Consider the following 11647-nt stretch of genomic DNA (forward strand, 5'->3'; position numbering starts at 1 on the left):
ACATATTAAGTTGTATCATATTTAAATCTATAATAAGCATTTGTGTGGATTTTGTATTTATTATGAGGTATAAGATATTCTCTTTTAAACTAACAGAAGATCCAACTTGGAACAAATTCCAAGTTATTTATTGATTCAATCTAAACATATAAACCCGTTTTCTACGATTCTATAAAGCACTGCTGATAACTCTAAGGAACCACCTTTTATTAATCCTCAGCTAAAACGATTTTTGTTTTTTTTTGCCCCTATGAAAAAATAAATCTAGCTCTTCTTTCGTTTTAAGAAAACCATTTAAAATAGATATCGTTTGATTGACTCCACGTCATTAGCAAGTCGAGAGAAATCAGTCCTGTTATTGGAGCTTCTAGCTTTTTGTCTTCCCGCCCAAAAGAGACAGAGGAACAGAGCATTCCTGGGAACGAGTTCAAGGCACTCGTTTGTATTTTTTCAGCCTAAAAATGAAACACGTGCCTTGTCTAAGCTTCTATGAACCTGCGCTGAGAGAATACTTACCCACTTCCAATAAAACGGTTGTATCAACAACTTCATCATGCATTTAATTTTCTAATTAAAATCGTAACGGAAAAAAATTGACTCGATGCAAACATTTACCCAACACTGATTTTTAATTAGAGACCGCTACTCACATTTTCAATCCATTTTTCTGAGAGGAGAACACAAGGCAACCATTTAACAAAAATGAGTTCGTTTTCTATCAAACAGGTTCTACTCGTTTTCTTCTGCTACCAGATATTACAAGGTAAGTTCGTTTTCCTTTCCAAAGGTGCATCTCTGTTAATAATTTCTAGTGCCTGGTTACAAAGAACGGGGTGTTCCTAGCCCTGAACAGTCTATAAAGACAGGAGATTTCTTTTCCATTTGTTTCCTTTTAATAAAACGATAAATTTGCAAAACTGTCAGTTGCTTCAGTCGAAAATTCTACTTTACGTAACGCTATTTTTGGCTTTATCCAGTTTTGAATTCAAGAAATATTTGTAAGAAACTTCTATCAATTGAGCTTAAAGTGAAACAAAAAGCCCAGTGCGAACTGGGGTGCCGTTTCATGAATCGTCAAGCTTATTAGCCAGAATGGTATCAGGTATCCATGGTACAATGACACTATTCTACGTGCATAAAAGTGACTTAAATTTGATACATCCTGGGAAAAATTATAGTGACACTGACGCTTAAGATGTTGGATTTTAAAGACCGAGTTATGAGTCTTTTCCCAAAAATATAATAACTGCTTTTAATTAAGTTAGCTTAACCTGAGTTTCTCAAATCTAACCCGCATTCTTAGGTGTGGTTTTTTGCCATTGTACGACTATAATATCACACCACCTCTCTGGAGTAAGAAGTCCGCCAAATTGTTTTTTTCTAGTTCCCAAATATCTTGGTATATTATAATTTCACCGCTGTAGCTACAGTTATAAAACAAGAAAGAATTTTCGATTACTCATCCAAATTTGCTCTGCGACCTGTTTTACTCTTGGTTTTGGCGGGAAAAAAATCTTTCCATGCTGTTCATTAAAGCATTCCTTGAAACTAACATTTTCTATCGTTTTCTATAGGAGAAGCCACTTGGCACAAACTAAATTTTGGTCTTCCAGTTTGCTTTGAGGCCAGAAATGACCGCCCTGGTTACGTCACCTATCGAGGTTCGCAAGGCATTTTGGTCGGTGCCTTGAAGCTTGTGCACAGGTCCGGCCATGTGAGATGCGTCTCGGATGTCGCGTACAACAGTCGTTGGGGTTGCCATGGTCACAGTTCTCTCAAGTCTTACCCGTTGAACGTGGTTGTCACTGATAAGAAGAACAACCTTATATTTCCACTGCCGCAGTTTATCAAGCTTAGTTCGAGTTTGTGGTACGAAATGCCTGTGGTAGATGACTTGCACTCGGACGAGCTTGCCTTCTCCAACTTCGACTTCCCACTGTATCTCCAACCTCACATGGAGCTCCGCGTTTGGTACGGCGAGGATCTGAAGAATTCGCATGAAGGGGACAACCAGGGCAGGGTCTGTGTAGACGTGTTTGGTTACGTCATTGGAGACATTGAAGGCGGTCATGGGGGGTCTTCTGGAGGAAGGAGCTCACAAGCGCAGGCCCTGCTCAAAGACCTGAAAGAGAGCCTGGGGAACGTTATGCAGAAAAATTGGAAGTAAAAAAAAAAACAAAGATAAAGATTCGCAAAGTGACATCATACGTCGTGTAACCCTTCGTTTAGAATTGAAATAAACAGCAACTTTAACTTCACTTTTGTTAGAATAACATTTTCTTTCTGTACTAAAACAATGCTCTCTCCATCACAGAAATCGATGACTAATTTTCAAGAATTGAAAAGGAAAAAAAAGAAAATAATGAAACTTGAATCTGCCTGCATGTGTATTACTTCTTCTTAAAGTAGAATCTATTACGTTCTTCTTTATGACAGGGAAATCAGCCATTCTTAACTGTAGTTACTTTTTCTCAATCACGGTGTTACAACAAGAATACCAGAACAACCACGGGAAGCCATGTTTTGACAATAGCCACGTAAACTGGATCGAGTACATTAGGTCGTGGTTCACCGATAAACTATCCGGAAATTTAAAAAAAAAAAACAAACAAACAGACAATACACAATATCTACTTCGTTCTTTCACTTCTTTCGCTTGTCTTTCATTTTCTGTGAGAGAATGTTTTTGTGTATTATTATTTTTTTTTTTGTGGGTCAGCCTACATTTTCTCTAACTCCCCAGGCTGTCTAAATACTTCGAAAAAATAATTACTCAATGCAGTGCTTATCTCAACTAGTAGGATGTTCACCTAAAAACTTTGACCTAATGTACTCGACCCAGTTTCCCGCGCTCATGTTCAAACCTGTCGATCCTCAAGGGACTTTTTACATTATGTTCGTCACCAGTTCCACCTTTGGTCATAGTACAGCAAGTTCCTAGTTTTACTTGTCTGAATGAAGAGCCTTGAAGTGGCTACTGAGGATGATAAATGACTATAGAATTGTAATCACGGTCTAAAGCTGTACAAGAAACGGGCTCATCTCAAAATTGGAATTCATAAATAATTACACTGATTATGTTAGACCTGCATGAGTCGCAATATATTCAGTAACAATAGGGACCTAAAGCAAACCACGACGGCGACGGCAACGAGGACGTGGAAAAACAAAAGATCTAATTAGCAGAACAATAGCTCAGCACGTGCATTTTAAAACTTAGTACATTTCTCAGCCGTCCTTTGCAAAACGATAACGTGAAATCAGCAAAATTTGCGTCGTCTACGAACGGAAACCGCAACGGCCAATTATTGAAATTTCCAGTTGCAACTCAATGCTACTTTTATACGTTATGCTGAGGTTGAGTTGTGGCGCCGTATGAGATGGTACACACATGCAGGCATTTTCCAAATTCTAATTAAAAGTAGAAATTCATTTTTTAATCGACGTCTTCCCTGGCGTTGCCGTCCTGACTGCTTAAGGTCCCTAATATCGTTGATAAGACTGAATAAGGCGAAAATTTGAAACGCATCGTTACTAAGTCTAATACACAAAGAGGTAGTGACGATGCATTCTACGAGCACAAATCGATTAATCCCTGCACAGATTCTGCATAAGTATGCAGCGACACTGTTAGATCAACTATCGTTGCCGCTATCCTGTATCGATTCATGATCCAGGATCATCATGTTTTTTTCAGTTCTTCGATTATGCATCGACTGATCAATGCAGAGATGCATGAGATCGACAGCTTCACCGCCACAATACTAATGAAAGCAGCGACGGTTTTAGATCAACCACTAGGATCTATAATCGCAGCGAACTATCAAAACTTTATCGACGATCTTGTACCGATTAGTACGGATTCAAGATCATCAAATGATAAGGCAACCAAAATTCTCGAGTAACCGTTTTTTAAAATACATTCCACGATTTTACAGTTCTTATACCTGTGCACACAAGTTCTGATTGACTCCATTTTCCATTTCCGTTACATCTTCGTACTGTTAATCCCTTCGCTTCAAATCCTTCCTTACAAGAGAACCTGCATTCTGTGTTATTTATCATCTCTGCCGTATTATTGCTGCACCCCAGGAATACAGCATTGGTCGGTAACGGGCACGTGACAACTAGAAAAGTAAAATAAAGATTTTTTTTGTGTACGCCACTTTTCGTTCAAGCAACAAAATTTCCTGCTCAGACATTGTGTGATATGCTCATTTTTTTTTTGTTTATTTCTCATTTACTTTGCGATTAAGTAGAGGGGTAAAGTTTCTAAAGAAACTATGGCGTTGCGTCGGTGGGGAGTATAGTGAGGTGATTTTAAAGTTTTATCAGCTGAGTTGATATTATGAATTGGCCACCCTAAAGAACTTCTAAGATCTTTAGAGTGTTTCGTCAGATAGAATCTCTAATATCGCTGCGCTCGGTACATACGTCATAACCTCTAGGAAGTATTTTCCCGTTTACTCTTGGAAACCTACTTTGACAACCAAAGTCCTGTCCAGTCCAAGTTCCGTTGCGTTGACATCTTCTTACTTGAGAGCCAGATTTTATGTAGCCATCATTACACGAGAAATTACAAAGTGTACCGTAATACAATACATTCCTTAGACATCCAAGCTTTGTTCCATGGGACGGTGTTGGCAACACTGGACACGTGATCACTGCGATATAAAACAAAGGAAACTGTTACCAAATCAACCTGGAATAATTTTTGATTCAAAAGGGATCAGTTTAGACAAAGGGACCCGTAGACCATTCCGATTCTGATTGCAAACGAATCCTTTAATGCAACTCTCATAGGCAATTGGATCATCAGATAAATATTTACCGTCTAAGCAACACTCAATTAAAAGAGTTAAACAGATTTGATTTTGACATGATTTGAGTTTGTAAAACACGTGCCAAGAAATACTTAGCAATGCTAATAGCCTCTGTGTAGTATAAAGCAAACGATCGTTCAGCATGTCTTTGTAATATGTTTGGCCACCGTCTAGGACTTTAATTTGACCAGAAGGAAGTGAAGGAGAGAAAAACGTTTATCTCAATAGGCAGTAATGATGCTCTTATTGACAATAATATTCGTTATCACAGTGGTCAAAATGTTGTGAACTCACAAGATGCAGCCGAGTAATTCCGCTATAAGGCGCATGCGTAGGTTCGCTTTGACCTCAACCAATTGAATGGATATTCCTTGTTTGACATGATTTTCAATGTAACATTAAAGACAATAAGTTATCTTCAGTTTTCTTCAATTATGGCCGAAAAAAAAGAAAGATATCATGCCTTTACTTTAATTTTACTTTCAGGATAACAAACCTGGAGACTGCAAGGAGCTGTCGAATGCAACGAGTCCAGGAAATACCCAGGAGTCGATCACAAACCTCCTAATAACTGATCCATTGGAGGCATCTACTTTATAAAGGTTGCCCCCGAATGAACTAACGAATAAATATGACGAGGTGAAGGTAACTCCCCAGAGATTTGAATGAGGCAGATAATTTAAGACTACCCTTCTGTTATTTCCACTATAATCGACGGATTCTAAAACACCCCTCCGGTATTCCAACCAGAAAGCAAGTTTGCTTCGTCTGTCAAGAGTGATGCCAGCAAATTGAAAAAATTTGGAAGCTACCAGAGGGGTGCAATGTGTTCCGTCCAAAGTTGATTTCATGACTTTTGAAAAATTGCTTGAAACTGATTCCCACTCAGTCCAAAACATCACTCTGTGGAGAGACCATGGCACATATCAATATTTTGGTTGAGTGAATGTCTACCATCAAGAATTCCCCTGAAACTTGAATTCAAAATGTTTTCAATGTTAGGTGCAGTAAATCACAGATGAGGTCAAAATGTGGTAAGGGTCCTGCTTGAGCCAGTCTTAACTGTACTTTTTCTACCCTGCATTCTTTGACTGTTAAAGAAATGGGAGGTGTTCCTATGCTTGTTGCTGTCTCCATACCTCCCAGAGGTAAAATCTTTTAATCGAATTCAGCTGTAATTTTGAAGCTTGAACTAATTATCTAGGGGAGGAAAGGGTGTGTGGATGCAAAAACGCATAGTCAGTTTTGTCCCACCTCTTTAACCCTGCGATAACAGGCAGCCTTATTGCTACCCCCACTCAACGCCACATTAACATATATATACAGCAACATTTTTGAAGGGGGTTGCTATTAGATTACGGCTTCTTTCTCTAATAGATATTTACCCCTCGTGTGGGTCGAGAACAATTCCTACTGGGTAACCTGAGATTAAGCAATTGAAGACACGTCTGTTATTCCCCTCGAGATCTGATACTGATATGCTGCGATTTCTCCTGTCTGTCCAATACAACTGCATTGAGTTCCACTCCACGGCAAGCCCGTAACAGTCCGCGATCACTTGGATCACTGTAATGTTTGTGCCGTCCATATTTGAGCGCTTGATATTTCTCTCGTATATATCACTCCAAAACATGTAACCCAGTTCATAATGAAAGTCCACAGCAACGGGGTACGATAAGTTAGATGTGAGTGAGTGACTCGCGTTGTTATTGTAATCCAAAGCCATAATTTGGTGAGAAGTTGTAACCAAGAGACATGAGGTGTTGCACGGACGGCTCAGTTCTAAGGAAAAGAAAAAAATTGCCTTAAATCGAACCCTTCTGTATCCGAGATAATCGGCCAATGTCTGTCGATGTCAGTAAAATATATGTTGTGACGAATTAACAGGGATTATTGATTCCTAATGTTGGAATGTTTATCACTTGTCACGTGATGCGACTACATATGATATCTATGGCGGGATTTTCACTGCATACTGCCACGAAGCATTATACTCCGCTGTGATTGGTTAAGTTTTCTACAGCAGTGATTGACGCATTTCGATGACGTGTATCTCAGCTGTCCGCTGTCATGTGGCTAGTTCTTTTCATGTTGTACTTCTAAATCATGAGACAAACGATCCTTTATTATCGCCTTTGTAGCCTGTTCTAGACATTCAGTTTGTAAAACGGGTCGAAATAGCAAACGAAGCAATAGTCGCGGAGGAGTGAAAAAAGCGGAGGAGTTAAAAAAGCGAAGGAAGCCTGGGTCGGCTTGGTAAAACCACGTCTCAAGTTATGTCAACATTCTTACCACTGAAATTGCGGTGTATTGACATACATACATTCATACATACTTTATTACCGCTTCCCCAAAGAGGATTTTCAGAGGCAATACAATTAAGGTAAAAATTAATTATAAAATTTAGCTAAAAACTATGAATCAGACTTAAAATAGAGCAATGACTTAAGTAGCGGAAGTACTAAAGTTACTTAAGAGGCGAGACCTAAGGTGGCGTTTAAACACATTAACCGATTCACAAAGTTTAACTCGTTAGATAAGGAATTCCATAAAGTAACTGCTCTATAGAAAAAAGTCCTTTGGCCACTTGCTTTTCTAAAGCGAGGTATGTTAAGCATTTGAGAACTTCGCGTTCTACGATTTGTGACATCACATCGTCTAATGAATTGTGTAGATAAATATCCAGGAGCACATCCAGTTAAACACTTAAATGGCATTACGGAATCACGGCAGTAAAGATGCTCCTTCACTGGCAGCCAGTATTTCCTTCTTCCGCTTCTTATGCGGCAGGCAAAATTCTGGACTGTCTGTAACATTTTAAAATTTGTTTGAGAAGTATTACTCCAAACGCATGAACAATAAAATAGTTTACTGAAAACAAGTGAGTTTATAATAATAATTAAGGACTGTTTGTCGAAAGAGTGCTTAACTCTATTGATCTGAACTAAACGTGACATGCACGAAGAAACTGTTTCTAGAATAGGATTTCTGATAGTTAAGTTTGGATCCATAATTACATCGAGGTCTTTAGCGGTTGTTGCAGGTACAAGATCTTTCCCGAAAAGGGACAGATTAAAATCATAATTTACTTTTGCAATGTTTTGTCTGCTTCCAAAGATCATTAGTTTCGTCTTGTCTGGGCTCAAAAGTAGCTGGTTGTTAAAGCACCAGTTCCGTACTTTGAGCAAATCCTGATTTTTGTTATCTCTGGTCCCTCTCTCCTCGTAGAATGCAAAGGATAACAGAAGTTTGGTGTCATCAACGTAATATTGTGGGGAGCAGAACTGTGGGATTTACGGCAAGTCATTAACGTAAATGCTGAGCAAAAGTGGGCCGAGTATATTCCTTGAGGTACGCCATTTCTTACTTGCATGCGATCTGACAGAGTAGAGTTGATGCGTACAACTTGGTGACGTGATGACAAATAACTCCGGAACCACTGTAAAGCAGTTGTAGATGCACCGACATTCTAGAGTTTAGCCAGAAGAGCGCCGTGGTGTGAGCTATCAAAGGCCTTGCTCATATCAAGGAGGACTGTTGCAGTTAATTGCTTGTCGTCAACAGCACGCAGTATTTGATCGGTGGTGTGAATCAGTGTAGTCTCGGTTGAGTGGTGTTGTTTATTCTCACTTTGCTTTGATGTTAAACGCTCCTTTGAGACTAGATAGGTTGTGAATTGATTAAAGGCTGCTCTCTCACAAACCTTTGATAGCACTGGCAGAAGAGAAATGGGCCTATTGTTATTCGGCACCTCGTGATCTCCACTTTTCAGAACTGGTTTCACCTCGGCTAGCTTCCGATCATGACTAAAACACCACACGAGTACATACGGGTAACATACCAGTAACATAGGAGTAACATACGGATACATACGATTACATACGAGTAACATACGACTAACATACGGATACATACGACTAACATACGGATACATACGAACACATACGAGTAACACGAATGTTTTTCCTATAAAGGAAGCTCTAATTATAAGCTAACGCTCGAAACGTCAGCTTTGATAATCGTAACGGTGGCCAATTTACCATTTCAACTTTGTTGATATATTGAAATTATTTCATTACCCCCACCGACGCAGCCCCAAACAGTTTCTTTAGAAACTATCAGCCTTTATCTAATTATAAGCCTTGCAAGCATTTTTCACGTCAGCAAACATGTACCCGGTTCAGTTTGAGGGGGGCGGAAGTTGATCGATCCCCCTAGGGTTTTCGTTAAATTTAGTCAGAGTAAAATCTACCAAATCGAAATAGAAAGAAATGTATAAGAGAATATTGAAGAGTCGTAATATCGTAAACTTATATCAAGACATGTCTATGTTAAGGCTCAAAATAAATGTAAACTTACCTCATTTGCTGTGTATTGTCGTTTCTGTAGTTCTAAATGGCGAATTTGAGCGATTTGGTAGATTCTGCGTTGACTGTTTACTTTACTGTTACAGACATTCCTTGATATAAGTTTACGATATTACGACTCTTCAATATTCTCCCATACATTTCTTTATATTTCGAACAAACGACCAAACATGCCGCATGTGTGGGCTCCCTGTGTGCGCAACAGGCCAATTTTTGCGCACATCGGATTACCTGGCATGACTCCAGGCCACCAATGGTATCCGTATGTTCCGTATGTTACTCGTATGTTACCCGTATGTACTCGTGTGGTGTTTTAGTCATGATCCTAGCTTCCATGCATCTGGGAATGTATTGGTGGTAAACAAGGCGTTAATGATGGACGTGAGAGAAGGCAGAATTGCGGGAAGGCAATCTTTGATAACTCTTACAGAAATTTTGTCGATACCAGGCGCGTTGTTTGTTGCCATCGAATGAACAATAGCTTGTGCTTGTTTGCTCTATTATAGGATTAAAGGTAAATTGTTCTCGGGAGACTCTCTGCAGAAACTTTTGAACCAGGAAATTATCTATCTTGTTTCATTCTGCTTGCTGGCAATTTATTTTTAAAGTTTTAAACAGCTTGAGCTCACCGATGTAGAACTCGTTCATGATCGCTGGACTTTCCTGCTCATTGTTACTCATGTTAGTAATGAAATGTTCATACGTATTTTTGTTGTATGGTAATATCCGAGATGGTTATTTGTTTTTTCGAACGAACATTTTGTTTTGCAATTAACAAACTAATTCATTTCTTTTCCGAACTCAGCTTTCATACTGAAAGATTCCGATAGTAACGGACCTCTGGAATGAAGCAATTTTAATGTCCCGCTTATCAAAAAATCAGCAGCACTCCTTCAAACGAAACTATTTTCCTTGATCAAGCTTCCACAGAGTTGAATAAGAGATTTACCTTGTCAGAGCACAGAACACGATGCTAAGCTAAAACTGTCTCGCCATCTGTCAATAACTTGTACAGTGTCAGACAACTTGCCAGAGTTCTCTCTAGTTTTTTTTTCCCGTTAAATGAAAGTGAAATTTCAGAACAAATGTACTGCCAGAAGAACGAAACAAAGGTTTGTTAACATGCCAAGCACCGTAATTGATGTCAATATAACATGAACAGAGATTAAAATCACAAGAGAGAAAATGAACAAAACTGGACTGTCCGAAAGCTGTCACGCTCAACAGTCCCTTTTACAGTCCACTTTTTCCTTGGTGGCCAAGCCTTTGAACAGGAGGGAGGCTAAGGGTGACCCTGTTGTGATAGAGACCTGTATCTAGCTTATTAGCATGATAGCAAAGTAATTTCCATTTGAAAAGCAGCAACATCTCTATCATAACAAGGTCACCCTAACCCTCACTCCTGTTCAAAGGCTTGGCCACCAAGCCCACAACTGTAAAAAGGACTATTAGATCGATTGCATAAGCTGACGTCCAGAAATAATACTTGTATAGTTTCGTGTTCGAAAACAAAACAAAACAACAACAACAACAAAATAAATAAAATAAAACCCGAATGATGGAAAATAGAAAGCTAATTAATCGTTTTAATTCAGGAACTTTGGATTTTGCAAAATTCCATTTTTTGTGGATTTCGTTTTTGCTGAAGCTTTCAGTATTAAATTTCTGTTTACCAGCCTTTGCTTTAAGATAGCTAATATGAATTGCAAATTTCTGCAAAGAAGCAAGAGAACTTATATCTCGTAGTTTGCTATATCGCAAGGTTATCATGCGCTCTATGCGAGCAATCTTTCGCAGAAACATACTCAAGGTGTCGATACTCAAGATGAAGGGAGAAACACTCGACTAAGTCTCGTGCTTCCCCGTACAATTCTTTCGTGCTCCATCCACTTCCTGTGTGCTTTACAACAGAACAGAGCACAGTCAAGGCCTTTTTTAGTTTTTAATTAGAAAATATTTCAAGTTTGGTTGTCGGGCTAGTACATCAACAACGTTTAGTTGTACTATTCTAAGATTTAGAGACCTTAATAGATACCATGGAAAATCTTCGAGAGACGCTTGATGTTCTAAGCTAAGACGCTGAAAGGCTAAAACTCGATCATATTTTTTTCGATGGTGAGATCGAATATTGAACAAATAATAATGATACTTACCCGAAGAAGCAGACACCTCATTAAAACAGGCAAAGATAAATGTCATCACTTTGCTCAGAAGCATAAAACCCATCGTGTTTCCTCTCTTTCTTACGTTCGTCATGGCGTATCTAGTAGGGTAACATTTGGTAATGTAAGACGTGTTAACCGTTTGACAGCTTTATCCTACAATCTTGCAAGTCCCGGATATCACGTAGTGTAAGGGACAGCGCTTATAAGTTTTTTAACCTCTCACGAGACTGCATGAATAAATCAGTCGTCAAACTCTAGCCTTGATATAGAAAGAAAAGATGCTTTGCCTTGT

At 38.9% G+C, this 11647-nt stretch overlaps 2 protein-coding genes across 3 annotated transcripts; one reads left to right on the forward strand and one right to left on the reverse strand.

Moving 5' to 3' along the window:
* Positions 1-610: 610 nt before the first annotated feature.
* LOC111332498 (low-density lipoprotein receptor-related protein 1B-like) lies at positions 611-11518 on the reverse strand. 2 transcript variants are annotated; one of them, XR_016001481.1, is made up of 6 exons: positions 11344-11518; positions 6209-6605; positions 5320-5726; positions 4482-4664; positions 2865-4127; positions 611-2134 (listed from the first exon to the last, which is right to left on the reverse strand). XR_016001481.1 is itself a non-coding variant. In XM_088760718.1 (5 exons), the coding sequence occupies exons 1-5, from the start codon at positions 11444-11446 to the stop codon at positions 3913-3915; spliced, it is 1305 nt and encodes a 434-aa protein (XP_088616844.1). In that variant the 5' UTR covers positions 11447-11518; the 3' UTR covers positions 611-3912. The 2 variants fall into 2 exon arrangements, 1 of the variants encoding a protein (XP_088616844.1); XM_088760718.1 differs by having other exon boundaries at positions 611-4127.
* LOC111332502 (uncharacterized) lies at positions 647-2186 on the forward strand. The gene is made up of 2 exons (XM_022937851.2): positions 647-763; positions 1575-2186. The coding sequence occupies exons 1-2, from the start codon at positions 703-705 to the stop codon at positions 2165-2167; spliced, it is 654 nt and encodes a 217-aa protein (XP_022793586.2). The 5' UTR covers positions 647-702; the 3' UTR covers positions 2168-2186.
* Positions 11519-11647: the final 129 nt, after the last annotated feature.

This window comes from Stylophora pistillata, chromosome 5, assembly GCF_964205215.1.
Source record: "Stylophora pistillata chromosome 5, jaStyPist1.2, whole genome shotgun sequence".
Classification (NCBI taxonomy): Eukaryota; Metazoa; Cnidaria; class Anthozoa; order Scleractinia; family Pocilloporidae; genus Stylophora; species Stylophora pistillata.